This window comes from Pseudorca crassidens, chromosome 5 (assembly GCF_039906515.1).
Source record: "Pseudorca crassidens isolate mPseCra1 chromosome 5, mPseCra1.hap1, whole genome shotgun sequence".
Classification (NCBI taxonomy): Eukaryota; Metazoa; Chordata; class Mammalia; order Artiodactyla; family Delphinidae; genus Pseudorca; species Pseudorca crassidens.
In genome coordinates, this window is record NC_090300.1 from 19,874,237 (window position 1) to 19,893,009 (window position 18,773).

The 18,773-nt window shown below is 42.5% G+C and overlaps 1 protein-coding gene and 1 long non-coding RNA gene across 6 annotated transcripts in view; one reads left to right on the forward strand and one right to left on the reverse strand.

Annotated features, from left to right (window-relative positions):
* LOC137224680 (uncharacterized) overlaps positions 1–18,773 on the forward strand; it is a 307,310-nt gene that overhangs the window by 212,958 nt on the left and 75,579 nt on the right. The window lies entirely within an intron of this gene.
* On the reverse strand, positions 5,858–12,165 carry P2RY1 (purinergic receptor P2Y1). Its single transcript, XM_067737466.1, has 2 exons — positions 10,364–12,165; positions 5,858–8,218 (listed from the first exon to the last, which is right to left on the reverse strand). Exon 1 carries the CDS (start codon positions 11,521–11,523, stop codon positions 10,402–10,404), a length of 1,122 nt encoding a protein of 373 aa, XP_067593567.1. The 5' UTR covers positions 11,524–12,165; the 3' UTR covers positions 5,858–8,218; positions 10,364–10,401.

Below are 18,773 nucleotides of genomic sequence, written 5' to 3' on the forward strand. Positions count from 1 at the left end.
AGATTTTATTGCTATAAACTTCCCTCTTAGAATTGCTTTTGCTGCATCCCATAGATTTTGGGTTGTTGTGTTGTCATTGTCATTTGTTTCTAGGTATTTTTTGATTTCCTCTTTGATTTCTTCAGTGATCTCTTGGCTATTAAGTAGTGTGTTGTTTAGCCTCCATGTGTTTGTATTCCTTACAGATCTTTTCCTGTAATTGATATCTGGTCTCATAGCATTGTGGTCGGAAAAGATACTTGATACAATTTCAATTTTCTTAAATTTACCAAGGCTTGATTTGTGACCCAAGATATGATCTATCCTGGAGAATGTTCCATGAGCACTTGAGAAGAATGTGTATTCTGTTGTTTTTGGATGGAATGTCCTATAAATATCAATTAAGTCCATCTTGTTTAATGTATCATTTAAAGTTTGTATTTCCATATTTATTTTCATTTTGGATGATCTGTCCATTGGTGAAAGTGAGGTTTTAAAGTCCCCTGCTATGATTGTGTTACTGTGGATTTCCCCTTTTATGGCTGTTAGTATTTGCCTTATGTATTGAGGTGCTCCTATGTTGGGTGCATAAATATTTACAATTGTTACATCTTCTTCTTGGATTGATCCCTTGATCATTATGTAGTGTCCTTCTTTGTCTCTTGTAATAGCCTTTGCTTTAAAGACTATTTTGTCTGATATGAGAATTGCTACTCTAGCTTTCTTTTGATTTCCATTTGCATGGAATATCTTTTTCCATCTCCTCACTTTTAGTCTGTATGTGTCCCTAGGTCTGACGTGGGTCTCTCGTAGACAGCGTATATACAGGTCTTGTTTTTGTATCCATTCAGCCACTCTACGTCTTTTGGTTGGAGCATTTAATCCATTTACATTTAAGGTAATTATCGATATTTATGTTTCTATTACCATTTTCTTAATTGTTTTGGGTTTATTATAGTAGGTCTTTTCCTTCTCTTGTGTTTCCTACCTAGAGAAGTTCCTTTAGCATTTGTTGTAAAGCTGGTTTGGTGGTGCTGAATTCTCTTAGCTTTTGCTTGTCTGTAAAGGTTTTAATTTCTCCGTCGAATCTGAATGAGATCCTTGCTGGGTAGAGTCATCTTGGTTGTTGGTTTTTCCCTTTCATCACTTTAATTATGTCCTGCCACTCCCTTCTGGCTTGCAGAGTTTCTGCTGAAAGGTCAGCTGTTAACCTTATTGGGATTCCCTTGTATGTTATTTGTTGTTTTTCCCTTGCTCCTTTTAATATTTGTTCTTTGTATTTAATTTTTGATAGTTTGATTAATATGTGTCTTGGCGTGTTTCTCCATGGATTTATCCTGTATGGGACTCTCTGTGATTCCTGGACTTGATTAACTATTTCCTTTCCCATATTAGGGAAGTTTTCAACTGTAATCTTTTCAAATATTTACTCAGTCCCTTTCTTTTTCTCTTCTTTTTCTGGGAACCCTATAATTTGAATGTTGGTGCATTTAATGTTGTCCCAGACGTCTCTGAGACTGTCCTTAATTCTTTTCATTCTTTTTTCTTTATTCTGCTCTGCAGTTGTTATTTCCACTATTTTATCTTCCAGGTCATTTATCCGTTCTTTTGCCTCATTTATTCTGCTATTGATACCTTCTAGAGAATTTTTAATTTCATTTATTGTGTTGTTCATCACTGTTCATTTGCTCTTTAGTTCTTCTAGGTCCTTGTTAAACGTTTCTTGTAGTTTCTCCATTCTATTTCCAAGATTTTGGATCATCTTTACTATCATTATTCTGAATTCTTTTTCAGGTAGACTATTTCCTCTTCATTTTTTAGGTCTGGTGGGTTTTTGCCTTGCTCCTTCATCTGCTGTGTGTTTCTCTGTCTTCTCATTTTGCTTAACTTACTGTGTTTGGGGTCTCCTCTCTGCGGGATGCAGGTTCGCAGTTCCCATTGTTTTTGGTGTCTGTCCCCAGTGGCTAAGGTTGGTTCAGTGGGTTGTGTAGGCTTCCTGGTGGAGGGGACTAGTGCCTATGTTCTGCTGGATGAGGCTGGATCTTGTCTTTCTGGTGGGCAGGTCCATGTCTGGTGGTGTGTTTTGGGGTGTCTGTGGCCTTATTATGATTTTAGGTAGCCTCTCTGCTAATGGGTGGGGTTGTGTTCCTGTCTCGCTAGTTGTTTGGCATAGGGTGTCCAGCACTGGAGCTTGTTAGTCGTTGAGTGGAGCTAGGTGTTGGTGTTGAGATGGAAATCTCTGGGAGCTTTTCGCCGTTTGATATTATGTGGAGCTGGGAGGTCTCTTGTGGACCAGTGTCCTGAACTTGGCTCTCCCACCTCAGTGGAACAGCCCTGTCGCCAGGGTGGAGCACCAAGAGCCTGTCCTCCACACGGCTCAGAATAAATTTAGGAAAGAAAGAAAGAAAGAAAGAAAAAGAAAGAAAGAAAGAAAGAAAGAAAGAAAGGGAGGAAGAAAGAAAGAAGATAAAATAAAGTTATTAAAATAAAAAAATATATTTATTATGAAAAATAATTTTTTTAAGTAATAAAAAAAAGTGGACAGATAGCACCCTAGGACAAATGGTAAAAGCAAAGCTGTACAGACAAAATCTCACACAGAAGCATACACATACACACTCACAAAAAGAGAAAAAGGGAAAAATATATATATATCATTGCTCCCAAAGTCCACCTCCTCAATTTGGGATGATTCGTTGTCTATTCACATATTCCACAGATGCAGGGTACATTTAGTTGATTGTGGAGCTTTAATCCGCTGCCTATGAGGCTGCTGGGAGAGATTTCCCTTCTCTTCTTTGTTCTCACAGCTCCCGGGGCTCAGCTTTGGATTTGGCCCCGCCTCTGCGTGTAGGTCCCCGGAGGCGTCTGTTCTTCGCTCAGACAGGACGGGGTTAAAGGAGCCGCTGATTCGGGGGCTCTGGCTCACTGACGCCGGGGGGAGGGAGGGGCACGGAGTGCGGGGTGAGCCTGCGGCGGCAGAGGCCTGCGTGACGTTGCACCAGCCTGAGGCGCGGTGTGCGTTCTCCCGGGGAAGTTTTCCCTGGATCACGGGACCCTGGCAGTGGCGGGCTGCAGAAGCTCCCGGAGGGGAGGTGGGGATAGTGACCTGTTCTCGCACACGTGCTTCTTGGTGGCGGCAGCAGCAGCCTTAACGTCTACTGCCCATCTCTGGGTCCCGCGCTGATAGCCGCGGCTCGAGCCCGTCTCTGGAGCTCCTTTAAGCAGCGCTCTTAATCCCCTCTCCTCGTGCACCAGGACACAAAGAGGGAAGAAAAAGTCTCTTGCCTCTTCGGCAGGTCCAGACTTTTCTCCGGACTCCCTCCCGGCTAGCCGCGGTGCACTAACCCCTTGCCGGCTGTGTTCACGCCGCCAACCCCAGTCCTCTCCCGTCGCTCCGAAGCCTGAGCCTCAGCTCCCAGCCCCGCCCGCCCCGGCGGGTGAGCAGACAAGCCTCTCGGGCTGGTGAGTGCCTGTCGGCACCGATCCTCTGTGCGGGAATACCCCTGCTTTGCCCTCCGCACCCCTTTTGCTGTGCTCTCCTCCATGGCTCCGAAGCTTCCCCCCTCCGCCACCCGCTGTCTCCGCCCGCGAAGGGTCTTCCTAGTGTGTGGAAACCTTTCCTCCTTCACAGCTCCCTCCCACTGGTGCAGGTCCCGTCCCTATTCTTTTGTCTCTGTTTATTCTTTTTTCTTTTGCCCTACCCAGGTACGTGGGGAGTTTCTTGCCTTTGGGGAGGTCTGAGGTCTTCCGCCGGCGTTCAGCAGGTGTCCTGTAGGAGTTTTTCCACATGTAGATGTATTTCTGATGCATTTGTGGGGAGGAAGGTGATCTCTGCGTCTAACTCTTCCGCCATCTTGAAGCTTCTCAACAACTAAGATTCTTTGTGTTGATTTAAAAATAGTTTTTAAAAAACAATCTCTCATGTCCTATTCCATAACTCCACGCTACCTTTTGCTGAGTAGTGTCATTTTTTAACTTTTTTGACCAGGTCCTCAATAAGAAATCAAATGTCCACTGTGACCCAGGGCACAAATACACGTAAATATATGTAAATATATGTGTTGTGTGAGTGTGTGTGTGTGTGTGTGTCTGAAGTTAAAATCACAAAGACTTGCTCACTGATTACGGACTGTGATCTATAATGTTCCATTATGTGAATGAGTGCCTATCATAACCCACTATACTCATTTTCTTACCCACCAATGGGTCAAGATCCACAGTTTGAAGAGCCCTGGGATGTGGGAGGAATGTGTTAATAGGAGTTAGAACCCTCAGTTCTTTTTGCTACTTCCACCTTTAAATGTGAAAATTTGACTCCCAGGAGCAAACTGAGGTGACTGGATTGGATCATCTCCAAGGCCTCCTTCTGTTTTAATCTATCATCAGGGAGTTTCCACCTTCACACAGACGATCTCCCTTTATCTGGTAAACAGGAAAGGCAGTGCATTTTTCCCCCTCTGTGCAGTACTGACTGCTCCCGCATGCCTCCCATCACCCCTACTCCTTACCCACGTCCATTTCTATGGGGCTTCAGTGCTGTCAGCTGCTCAGCCCAGGGGCCTGACTCCATCCACAGCTGTTGTTTGGATCATCGGTCCCAGAAACCATGCTGGCTGGGGATGTTAGGCCCTAGGGTCTACCCCAAAGCAATATAACCTTGCAGGGTTAAATCAAGTAAGCACAGTATTAATATTTACATGGATTTCTAGTGACATATGTTGTGTCTTTAATGGCCCATCCATCAGACTTTTAAACCATAACAGATCTATTTTGAATTTAGGACATGTTTTTTACATTTGGAAATAGAAACTCTGACCATATCTGGCAGCAAAAGTCTAAACCTCCTGAAAAGAAAATATAAACTTCCCAGTTCATTAAAGTAAAAAAGAGAATTTAAACACAGTATATTTACTTGTGGATAGAGAAGTTTCTCTGACTATAATCCCAAAGTGATTTTGAAAATCACAGGGTGCCCAAAGCGTTATGGTAAATTCTTCTTAAGTCAGAAAGATAATTATCTGTATAATTTCTGTGTATGCACTAAACAAACTTACACACACACACACACATATACATAGCCACAAAACTCTGCCAAAGCTGATGTTAGTAAGTGAGGACTCCTGAGTGGTGAAGTCTGGATAGTATAGTCAATTAAGGAGTTAAAACTGAGTGACAGTATCTTAGGGGCTGCAAGAGATTTGCATTTTTCTACCCACAGGATTCTGTGATAGGGCACCTGTCTCAGCAGACAACCAAAAAATCCAGTGCAGGACCATAGTGCACTTACCTTCCCCACTAAGGAAAAAAAGTAATGCTTTAAGCATGTGTCCATTCCAGGTACAGCTTTTCACTGCATAGCAACATATATATGTGTGCATATGTGTGTGTGTGTGTGTGTGTGTGTCTATCAATATATAAACTTGAGAGAAGTAGGCAATGTAGGCTAATAGATAAACAGAAACCACAAAGGATTATTAGAATCACTACCTCCATGGATTAAAAAATTAGAGGAGGCATTACATTATATTAGATTACAGCTAACATTTTAAACACAGAACACTAGTATGAGAAATATGTATTAAGATTGTGTTCCATATTTTCCTCAAAGAATTAAATCAAGTTCCTATTAATATTTAAATATCAAATAATGATGATCTTATCAGTTACCTTGCACCAGGATTCTTTCTTTAACACTTCACTTCTTACAGTCCAGGCTACATGTTAAGAGATGCCTGCGCTGATTCAATATATCCTAGTATTAGTAGGATACTAGTAAGTAGTATTGCCAATATTTGCCAGCTGGTATAATGGTACATGTCAAAATTTGGGGAAACTTGTAAGTATTAGTACTATAATAACATAGAAGCCATCAGACCACATTTCATAGTTTTATTGAGACTTTTTCAGTTTTAACTGTCTATGGTAGGTACAATTCTAATGACCATGATTATATCAAAGCTCTGCTGTTATTACCAACAGCAGATACGAAGTTGGCTGCCATGCCATGGACACACACACACACACACACACACACACACACACACATTCCAAGCTGTACACTCCTGCATGCAAACTTATAGGAAATATACATTCCTTTAAAACACAATTATGCACAATTAGTCTGGAATCTGTTAAGCTACCATTGATTTCGATAAACCTGAGAAAGCTCAAAATGTCAAGTAACACTGTTTCCATACTGCTCATTCAATGGCACTATTAATCACAAAGAAATCTAGTTCAATTATCTATATTAAAATTACAGATATTATAAAAATAAACATTTTGGCAAAAGCACTAAAACATACTAGAATTCAAATTCACAATTTTTGATATGTAACATATATTCCCCTTCATATTAATTTGTAATGATGTGTATAATACAATGTACAACAGAACTAAAAAACTGAAACAGGATTCAGCAGCTAAATAATATACAGTTATTACTGTAAAAATTGGAATTAAAGTTATCAAATGAACAAAGAAAACAATAAAATTACTAGCAGTGTTGAACTTGCTGGTAGTGTGTTACTTAGAAACTCCATCTCACAGAAATTAAGATTATACTATTTCACCTTGAAACACAAAATAAAAATTGAAGCGGAATTGAGCACAGTAACTGATTACATCAGCTGCCTCTTTCTCTCCCCATCTCCCTAAAGTATTTCCTCAAACTCTAATGTTGTATCTGTAATGCCCATCTCACCATACTTCTAAAACGTAAGAGATCTCCTTTGAATTTAGGACAAGGCTTTTGCATTTGGAAATGGGAAGCTCTGACTGTATTTGGGGACACAATTCCAAATGTATTAAAAAGACAATATAAACTTTTCTACAATAGTATATAAAATGTAGACAGTACAGACCCAGTCTGGCTAAGATATTTTGTATTTACTATCGATTGGCACCAAACTGTGTCTATGTAGAAAGAACCCTAAATAAAAAGAAAAACGTGCAAAAGCATTTGTAGAGAAGATGAATCACTTGTATCACAAAACAGATTTTCGTATTTTAGATAAAAGAAATCTGAAGACCTAAACATTTCAAGATACTGATATTTGGAAAGCATCATAATATACAGTAACTCTCATTTTTTATGCATCATATATTATGTAAAATACACGTGTGACATATTAATATTATACATTGTAATAAATATAATTCACCTCAGTATGTTGGAACTTTCAAGAAAGTTCTTCAGTCTGTACAATGGGAGGGCTGTGAGCTTCATCAATAAATACTATTATGATAGTTACAATTTGACCAGCAAAGTTAAAGCTTCACTATATCTCTAACTAATTACAAATCTTTATTGTCACTAGTCCAATTCCAGCTGCTACAAGCTGCTACAGTGCTATAAGCACTGACATCTCTTGTATCCAAAGGCAATGTAGTGCACTGCCCTGAGGAGACTGAGAAAACCTACAGGTCATATCCATATCACAGTCGGTGAACTTTGTATGAATTTTCAGTCAAGGACTGGAATTGAACAGTCCTGGAAAATACAGTAGCAGACTTCATGCACCTCTGGCTTTACCACATCCCCTAAGGCCCCAACAGATGGATGTCATCTAACCCTTTTAATCCACGGAGAGTGGGCTTGCCAGGGTCAAGAGTTCCACAGCTGGCCAAGTGGCAGTGTCACCATTTTAACTCCAAATCCTACTCTCATGCTGTATCTCTTCTTGGTCTGTGTTTTTAGCATTTCAGTGCGAACACTGATGCAAACAAGTGCAAACATTGTTTGCAAACAGGTGCAAACATTGATGTTCAAAGAGTCAAAGATGCCAACTGATGAGCCATAAAACGCCTTGAGCTTGGCATTCAAACAGTTTTGTAGTGTGAAATTTAGTTAACTGCTAAGTTCTGTAATTTTGACTCTTTTATCAAAATGCCAGTAGATTTCTGCCTTTACTCTTAAAATACCTACTCTTATCATATATCATGAATCAGATCTTCAGCCAATAGATCACCATTAGCAGACTCGTCCCAGAGACCAATTTGTGCCTGGAAGGGGTTGGAGAGATCATTCTTGTCACTATTAGGCAGGCATCTGCATGTCATCATTGTCTACCATGTGATGTATGAAGCTAAAGAAGAAACACTCTGGAAAAAGCATGCCAAGGAGTAAAAGAGCACTTCTAGTCACTGTTCACCTCCACACTGGACCAAAACAAAGTTCTCTGGAAGCTGAAACAACGTACTTAACACATACTGTAAACCAGCCTGGGCATCAGACCTAAAAGGAAGAACACTAAAGTAAATGGTGAGGGAATATTATAGAAATGTGTACCATTAGCCTTCGAGTTTAAGGATGATACGGGCTTTGACATTTCCATTTTGGACAATTTAGTGATATTAATTGTGTCTCACTGAACATGATATTTGACAGGGGTAACACACTCATGACATATCTTAGTCTTTTTCTTTTAGGATTCCACAACAGACAACACTGCAGGGCCCTAACCAAATGAGAACCTAGCTAACCCTTCTCTTTTCTCAAAATGGGGAGGTGTAGGTAGGACATTCTAGAAGGTTTCTTCTTGACTTGGTTTCTATAATTCTGTGCTTTAAGACTGAACCTGTGAAAAAGCAGCACTCTTTAGGATGGCTAAACACAGCTTTTCTTCATTGATCTTAGTGGCTGGAGCAAGTCTAGGAAGAAACTTTAGGGCTCACAAATCTGCAGTCCACTGAGGTCCTGCAAGAACTGAAGCCCAGCTCTGACTTCCCTGTCACCAGGTCCCACAGGGCGCTAGGGTTCTCACCTTGAGGCACAGCCCCAAACTGCTCTACATATAAAGTGCTTTCAAACAAGTTACCCCACCATCAGCTGCAGACTCTGATATTGGCTTTGTTGGGGGTACCTTCACCATTAAAAATTCCTTTGACACTGGATTTATTTATTTGGTGTTGGAAATTGTCACCTCACCTCATTATTCGGCATTATATCGAATTTGACCATTTCAAAGGCTAGAAATGCCACAATTCAATATTCACTGAAAATCGTTATTAAAGTTATTGAAGTATTTTACAGATTTGTCATTACTGCCCAGCAGAGGGAAAATATAAAAGAAAACACTGTCTGGTTAAACTATTGCTAGTCTGATTAGTAGTTTCTATACCTTACTCTTTAGTGCTGTGGTACTTCAAGTACTTGAATTTAATTCCTCATATTTCCCTTTCCCATATGTCTGGAGTTTTTTCCTTCAAATATGAGGCTGTAAGATCCAGTGAAGCATCACAGCATTTCATTCTACCAACACAACCCATACACATTCTTCCTTCTTCTTTTTATATTGCATTTAATGTTTTCCAGCATTTGGAAGGAGCAAAAGCAAAACAAAACAAAAAAAGGGCCTTTACACCATAATTAATTTAAACTAAAGTCCTTATTCTAAAAATGTCTTCTCCCCACTCCCAGTTGCCTCATACGTTCGAGAATATGTTTGCCGGCTATGCATTATGGATGACTGTCAGCCGCTCTCCCGCCTGCCCAACATCCCTCAACTCGCTAACAGTTATTCAACCTTGGTCTGTAATTTATCTGTGATTTTGAAAACTGTTTTTACAGATGGAAGTGAGCATTTGTACTGGAACACAAACACACTCCTAGGGCACTGCACAGCAGTGGTGCAAGTAAATGCTCTTTGTCACAGGAAGTCTAACAGAGTTTGTGGTGTTTACAAAGGAAAGTATATGCACTTTGATTATTTTGAAGGCATTTTACCTGTCAGATAATATATACAGGATTCCACCACCAAACATTTAGCACCCAACGCAGAGTGAGCAGTTTTCTAGAAATCACTGGGAGATAATCACTTTTGAGACTTGTCAATTCATTGACTTGATTTTTCTATTCAATTCTCCAAAGTAATTCAGCCAGCCATCACCTATGCTTACAGGACCAAGAAACACCCAGCTGCAATCTGTTCATCTGCTACCGAGTGAACCGAGTTTAGTATTCTGCTGTACTACAGTAATTTGAGGATGTGAAGTTTCAATTTGTTCCCACCTCAGATTATTAAAAACAATAAAGACTAGATGAATCACAAACTCAAGTTTCAGGTGGTCAGTTTTCTTGGAGAAGTTATTAATATCCAAATAGCTCCAGTACTCATGTAAACTTGAAACAGAAGAGCTTGCAAATTTTAAAGGCAGAAGAGAAAGTAAATATTTAAGGATAGTATTATTTTATGTTACATACTTCTGGTGAGAAAGAAGGAAGTCCTTGAAAGCAAACCCAAACAAGCTAAGTGTGGGTGTAGGCATTTCCACTTCTATTTCTTTTTTTTAAACTCACTGCTTTCTTGGTTTGAATTTTCTCTAATCTTACTAGAAACTTAAAGGGGAAAAAAGCACTTGGCTCTATTAAGCATCCTACCATGTTACAAAAGTGGGTGTTGGGGGATTCTTGCGTCTTCACAAGCTTGTATCTCCGTTCTGCTTGAACTCGGATAAAATATTGAGAGTCATGTCTTCACTCTTGGACTGCAAATTTGCCTCACTTCTTCTGGAAGCTTTCCTGGTGGCTCGGGAGAGTCTCCTTCTGAAGGTATCTCCTGCCAAGAAATAGAGAATGGGGTCCACACAACTGTTGAGACTTGCTAGACCTCTTGTCACCTGATACGTGGCATAAACCCTGTCATTGAAAGCACACATTTCTGGGGTCTGAAAATCCAGCCGGGCCCTCAAATTCATTGTTTTCATCACGTGGAAAGGGATGTAAGACACAGCAAAAACAGTCAGTACAATAATCACCAGGTAAATAGATTTCCTCCTCAGAGGCGAATTGTCCAGGTCTTTGTAAATCAAAGCTCTCACAATTAATCCGTAACAGCCCAAAATCAGCACCAAAGGGACACAGAACATGGCCACAGTCGTGCACATGCTGTAGATGAAATAACTTCGCAGGTACTCGTCTGAGGTGGTGTCATAGCAGGTGATGGTTTTGTTTTTCCGGATCCCGGTGCCGGAATAGAAGAGGATGGGGGAGATCCCCACCACCACGATGAGCCACACCAGCACGCTGATATAGACTGCGTTCTTCTTCTTCAGCCTGCCCAGGGACTTGAGCGGGTACACCACACCGCTGTACCGGTGCGCGCTGATGCAGGTCAGGAACAAGATGCTGCCATAGAGATTCACATGGAAGATGAACCTCTGCAGCTTGCACATGGCATCCCCGAAGATCCAGTCGGTCTTATTGAAGTAGTAGAAGATGAGCGCCGGCAGAGTCAGCACGTACAAGAAGTCCGCCAAGGCCAAGTTGAACATGTACACGGAGATGCCGCTCCACGGCTTCATGTGGAAGACGAACATCCAGATGGCCACGCTGTTGCCCAGGAAGCCGACAATGAACACCAAGATGTAGACAGCTGGCAGGTAGTAGAACTGGAAGCCTGTCTTGGTCAGCGCGCATTTGAACGGAGAGGCGACGGCGGCGGTGGAGGCCACTGTGCTGTTCCCCCAGGGCGAGCCCGGGCCGGCCAGGAAGGCAGCGTCCGTCCCATTGGGGACCGCCGGCCACAGCACCTCGGTCATTCTCTCCTCCCCGACTTAGGCGGCGGCTCCAAGGGGCGAGCGGCGGCAAGAGGGCGGCGGCGAGGGGCGCAGCGAGCATCGGAAAGGCGGGCGAGCAGACGGGAGGGGGCGCCGGGGAACTCTGCGGGAGGGGTCAAGCAGGGGCTCGCCCACGCCGGCTCCGGCCCCGCGTTCGCCGCGGGCCATGAAATCTGCCCCGGGCCGCGACCGAACCGGGCTGGCCGGAGGACCAGCAACTTCCCGGTGAGGCTGGCAGCGCCGAGGTTACACAACAGGGCGCTACGGACACCGCCGCCGACAACTTTCGGACTGCACTTTCCCGAGGGACCGCGGGTTCGCGCCGGAGAGCGCGCCGGGGGCTCAGTGAGGTCGAGCCAAACTCGCTGAGATGGGGAGGGCGCGCCCCAACCTCCTTCCCCCAAAGATCAACTTCGTTTGGGCATCTTCCTGCGCCCTACCTTGCAAGCCAGCAGCTCGGCTCTAGGGCCCGCGCCGCCGCCTCCGCGCCCCCGGCTCTCAGCGTCTGGGGGCCATCGGAGCGCGCGTGGTCGCAGACTCGTGTGCTTCTGGATCGCGTCCGGCTCGCCGTCTGTGTTAGCTCGCAGGCTCTTCTAGAGACCTGCTTGAGTGCAGGCGGCGGGAGGGCGAGCCGGGCTCCCCGCGAGGATGGGCGGAGTTTGGGCACCCGGGCGAGTCCGCGCTCCTCCGGGAGGCGAGGGGCGTGCCTTCGCGAAGTTCGCCCGGGGCCGGAGGCGGCTTCTGGGAGAGCCGGTCTTCACCAGAGTCGGCGGTCAGGGCGCGCTCGGTCAGGGTCAGGGGTAGGGCTGGCTGCTGGAGAGCGATTGGTCCGAGAGCGCTCCGTGGCTCTTCCGCCAGCTATCTCGGCAGAGTGATGTTGCTGACACACAGGAAACCCCTCTGACCGCTCAGAGCCTTCTGCCTACAACCCTGGAGCGGACCGGAATGAGACTCAAGTCTCTAGGGCCCTCAAGAACCACGCCAGGTGTTTGCACGTTCCAAGCAGCCTGTAGTCCCCCTGTAGTCCCCAACTGGGAAAGCCCTGGCGTTGCAGTGCTCCGCGCTTCACCAGAGACCGGATTCCTGGCACTTGCAGGAACCTGCTGCTCCCAGAAAGCTTTCAAAGGAGGGAGGGTGGGGAGGGAAATGGGGAGAGTCTCTTTCTGTCCTTCTAGTCTGCCTTTCCGCTTTTATTTCAATATGGTTTCTCTTAATTAACCAAATGCTAATAAACCGACGTCAATTGGTAACATCAACGTGAAAATTTCTAAAAGGGCTTTGTAAAAGTATTAGTAGTTGATACTTGACGTTGCTTCAGCACAATTTGTTACCTATCACTTACAGACAACGCAGGGTGCCCAAATCCTCCTGTCCAGTACATTTAATTAAAGATCAAAGTCTGCAATAAAAAATAAATAAAAACATATTGTTCAGGAAATAACGAATATTAAATATAAATTTATATAGATAGATGTAAAGACAATTTCAACTCCAAAGTGATTAAGGTGTGCTTTGGGGGTTTTATTACCAATCCTATTTCTTTAGGTTAAAGTGATTAGTCACAGGGCTTCTCTGGTGGCGCAGTGGTTGGGAGTCCGCCTGCCGATGCAGCGGATACGGGTTCGTGCCCCGGCCCGGGAAGATCCCACATGCCGCGGAGCCGCTGGGCCCGTGAGCCATGGCTGCTGAGCCTGCGCGTCGTCCGGAACCTGTGCTCCGCAACGGGAGAGGCCACAACAGTGAGAGGCCCGCATACCGCAAAAAAAAAAAAGAAGAAAGTGATTAGTCACAAATATCTCTGGTAAGTACCCTAACAATACTGGTTGAGACTTCCTTGAATACTACATTTATTCAAAAACTCATTTTCATGGCTTGAATGTATCAAATTTTAGAGCAATGCACTTCAACATTGTAGTTGAGCAAGTTTGATTGGAAAATGAATTAGCTATTGAGGGACATATTTAAATGGGCCCACACAGGGATGAATCTAGCAATCTTGACAATTTATTAATTAACATATGCTTTATGTGAAATAGTCACAAAGGCTTTTCTCTTTGAAGAAAAAAATCCCAGAAGAAAATATCTGTAAAATATATACCATAAAGATTTCTTTCTGGCCCCAGATGTTACATGATAATGTTCTCTTAAAAAATGCTCAAAGGAAAACCTGGAGCTCCTGGCTTTGATACCACAAAGGAAAATTCCCCACAAGGACCAGACAGTCCTTTCCAGGGACACATGTAGAAAGGACCATATCCAAACACATGGCATTGTGAGCACACTGGTATTTTGAGTTGTGGTCAATAAAACAGCATGAAAATAAATGATAAAACTAGAGTAAGTAACTCAAGGGCATGAATGTTGTTTTGAAAACAAGTCTCAATTGAAATGAATGCTACAGGCCTCAGTTTTCTCAACTATAAAATAAGGGAGTTGGATTTGATTTTTTTCCCATCCATATATGATTCTATAATTCCAAGTCTTAACATGAAACATTTTCATATTCTTTGATTAGGATGGTACTGACTGGGATTATTTTCTATTAAGAGAGAGAGGGAAGTGGAAGAAAACATTGACGTCCATTGGTACTCAATAGGTCCTAACTCCTCACTCTTCCTGTTTTTCATTTGCAACATAAGCAATATGTAACCTCATTCAGAAGTCTGTTGCAAATGCATTAACCCATAATGTGAGTGTTTGGAAAAGTACACTTAGTCTAAATACCATTAAGTACTTTCAGAAAACTTCACACTTTATTAGGCATTTGGAGAAGATACTTGTCCTAAGTGGACCACAGATTTTTTTTTTTTTTTTTTTTTTGTGGTACTCGGGCCTCTCACTGTGTGGCCTCTCCCATTGCGGAGCACAGGCTCCGGACGCGCAGGCCCAGCGGCCATGGCTCACGGGCCCAGCCGCTCCACAGCATGTGGGATCTTCGCCGACCGGGACACGAACCCGTGTCCCCTGCATCGGCAGGCGGACTCTCAACCACTGCGCCACCAGGGAAGCCCCACCACAGACTTTTTAAAATGAGATAAAAAAGGTTGATTTTGTAAACACTGCTTTTACATGCCACATATTTTAGATTTGAAATATGTTTAAGTTGTATTTTAAATCAAAATTGTGCTTTTGAGAAATAATTTATGTATTCAGTTATTGTTTGTTGACTGTGTTAACTTTCTATTTGTAATACATTGGACTAGATTTAATAAAGGAAAAAATAAAATACCATCTAAAACCCAATAACATGTAAGTATTTATTGATGCTTAAATACCAAATATAAATGCCTTAAAGTTATGAAAAGAATATGTTTCATATCTTTAAGTGACTTACCTCAAACATTTTGTATTAATTTGTTTTTTATTTCATTAATGATGTAAATGTCTGACTTGAAGAGATTAACAATTTAGTTGGAAATGCAAAGAACTTACAGGGTTAACCATGATAATAACATATAACAACAGCAATAATAATAAGCCTTTCCTATATACTCAGCACTATGCACAGTGCTGGGTCCTTTAATCCTTAAAATATCCTACGGTAATTGACAGTCATATCCCTTTTTTTTTTTTTTTTTTTTTTGCGCTACGCGGGCCTCTCACTGTTGTGGCCTCTCCTGTTGTGGAGCACAGGCTCCGGACGCACAGGCTCAGCGGCCATGGCTCACGGGCCCAGCCGCTCCGCGGCATGTGGGATCTTCCCGGACCGGGGCACGAACCCGCGTCCCCTGCATCGGCAGGCGGACTCTCAACCACTGCGCCACCAGGGAAGCCCCAATATCCCTATTTTATAAGTGGTGAAACGAAGGCACAGAGAGGTTAAGTAACTCATTCAGAGTCATACAGTAGAAACTGGGATTTAAACTGAAGCCATCTATCCCTAAAGGCCACACATTTAACCACCATTCTATGATAAAATACACACTAGTACAGGGCACTGATAGGAAAATTAACTGTTAGTGGCCACTACTAAAAAAGATTGAGTATAGAAAGTGTTATTCCCAAAGCCTTCTATCAAGAGAGAAAATTTTGAGCCAGATCTTGAAGGTACTGATAGTCAGAGTATTTCAGAAGCTTCCCAAATGTTCTGCTCTCCTTAGGCTTTTAAAAAAATAGCCAACAATTTATATATAATTTGAGAAGTGACAGACAATTCTAGGAAAGTCAAACCTGTTCAGTTTCAGACTCATAAACAAAAAGGCTGCCCTTCTTGTTACAAAGTTTCTAATAACCATCTTTACAAAGGTTCTTCTTTCCCTTTTTCTTAAGTCACAGAAAATCCAACAATCATTGAGGATGGAAAGATTATTGAAAACATTTGAATCGAGGGCTACAAGCATAAAAAGAAAAAAACTTCTGATAAACATAAAATGTAAAGGGTGGGGCTTCCCTGGTGGCGCAGTGTTTGAGAGTCCGCCTGCCGATGCAGGGGACGCGGGTTCGTGCCCCGGTCCGGGAAGATCCCACGTGCCGCGGAGCAGCTGGGCCCGTAAGCCATGGCCGCTGGGCCTGTGCATCCGGAGCCTGTGCTCCGCAACGGGAAAGGCCACAACAGTGAGAGGCCCGCGTACTGCAAAAAAAAAAAAAAAAAAAAAATGTAAAGGGTGGCAGAGAGAAGGGAGAGCTAATGGGTAGGCCAATTCAGGATTTTGCAGGTGAGAGAGGATGAGACTCTGCTTTGGGAGACGAGGGAATCCTTTGAGAGATCCCTCCAAGAATAATAACTAAAGTGTGATAACTTCTGAGATATACCTTAAGAAAGTGAGGAGACTCTTCTATTCTCCAAGAAGAATATAGGAGAAAGAAAGAAGAAAGAAGCCCAAGGAATTCACAGCTGGTATCCTCCAGTGAGTTAGAGGTGAGAGGGCTAAGGTGGGGCAGGAGTGGAAAAAGCACACAGAGAAAGGATGAAAGACGGTCCTGTGCTGGGCAGGGCCCGGCTGCTCCTATAAATGATTCACTTGTCATGGATCCAGTCAGTAGGGGTCCTGAAATTTATTTCATTAAGAATCACCTCAGCAGTATAGGACACAGAATAGGAGATAGCCTGGTTGCTCCAGGGTTGGAATGAATAAGAGGAGAGGTGAGTAAGGGACCAGGGAGGCTGAAGAAAGAGGGAGGGGAAAGGAAAGGGAGGAAGGAGATGAAGGTGCAAGAGGGGAACTGTGTAGGGGAGAAGAGAAAGCAAGGTGCTTGCACACAACTGATAGGGAACTTTGGAAATCTCACAGAGCGTTGCTTTCCAATTATTTAGGTTTGAATCTGGGTAGCTGTGGGGGAAGGGGTCTGGGAGGTGGTGAGATGACACAGGCTGAGGGTCCCGTGGTTAGAATAATGTGCCGTTTGAGTATCTGCCCCTTCGCAGATGACATTGAGCTTGGTTTTCTTTTCTTTCTTTTTGTTTCAGTTCAATGAAGTTTCTTTTTTTTTTTTTGAAGTGTAGTTGATTTGATTTACAATGTTGTATTAGTTTCAGGTATACAGAAAAATGATTCATATATATGAATACATATATGAATGAATATATATATGAATATATATATATATATAGGCTAGGTTTTCCATCTGCGTGCTATCACTTACAAGGACCTGTAAAATCCCAGGCCACCTAAATCTTTTCATCCTTCACAAAATTTCTTGCTCCCAGAAGTTAAGAATAGTCAAGGAAACTGCTTCCCTATAGTGCCCTTTTTAGTATTTACTTTCCTTATTCCCATCCACATGAAGCCCTAGTCCCTAGTCTTGGTCACTTTATAATAGTTTTAAAAGAATTTATGTTAAATCCAGAATAAAAATGCCAGTCCTGGCTTGTCGTCTTTCTCTAATCATTATATATGATAAATATTCCCTTTGTTCTCTTTGTATCTGACCTCTCTGGTTTCACAAAAGCATGTCTCACAACATTTACTGATAATAGATTGGAAATGCTATATTACATGCCAGTTTTTCTACAATTTTCTTTTTTTATTTTAAAATAATTTATTTATTTATTCTTGGCTGTGTTGGGTCTTCGTTGCTGCATGCGGGCTTTCTCTAGTTGTGGCCAGCGGGGACTGCTCTTCGTTGCAGTGTGCGGGCTTCTCATTGGGGAGCTTCTCTTGGTGTGGAGTATGGGCTCTAGGCACGCGGGCTTCAGTAGTTGTGGCTTATGGGCTCAGTAGTTGTGGCTCACAGGCTCTAGAGCACAGGCTCAGTAGCTGTGGCGCATGGGCTTAGTTGCTCTGTGGCATGTGGGATCTTCCCGGACCAGGGCTCAAACCCGTGTCCCCTGCATTGGCTGGTGGATTCCTAACCACTGCGCCACCAGGGAGGTCCCTACAATTTCATTATACACTTAGCTTTTTCAGGAGATAGGAAGTGTTTGTAAAGCCTGTGGGTGCAGAAGTATCTTTAAAGCCAGTTACCCATATCCAAGATCTTACACCATACTCATGGACCCATGGAGGGTTTCCATGGTAGCACAAAGGGTAAAAATATGACATTATTTGAGTGTCATTTGTCATCGTTATTATATCCACCATAAATAAATTGTTGATTTCTGATACATCCATATTTTGAGTGCATAAGCTAAATCCCAAATAGGTAAATGAAAACCATGTGTGAAAATAAAGAAATACCTGTTTTCCTCATGTTAAGTCACAGATTCCATCAGCTCACTCCTGGGATGTTGATCTCAATTATGTCCTGAGAGTTTCACATTTTTCTTTTTCTTTTCTTTTTTAAATTTAAACATTTTTTTAATTGAAGTATAGTTGATTTACAACATTGTGTTAATTTCTGCTGTACGGCAAAGTGATTCAGATATATATATATATATATATATATATATATATATATTCTTTTTTTTCATATTTTTTCCATTATGGTTTATCATAGGATACTGAATATAGTTCTCTGTGCTATATAGTGCTGTACACATTTTTCAAGATTAAACTTAATAGCAGTTGTTGTCATTCAAACTTCAGATTTTGGAATTTGGCTTTCTGAAAATTTGATAAGTTTTCACCCATGGCACTCAAAGTGTGAACCAATTTTAAGCAGATGAGGATTGTGTCCATTTTTATAATTTCTTAATTTAGATTCTTGTAGAAAAGCTGGCAGGATGGGCTTATCCAAGAGGGTCTTCTTACAACAAGCACAAGATTGGATACTCTGCTGGAAAGATACCTGGGTAGCTGAAGAAAGCATCTAATATGTCAAAATACTAAAGTGAAATAGACCCATGTTTTGTC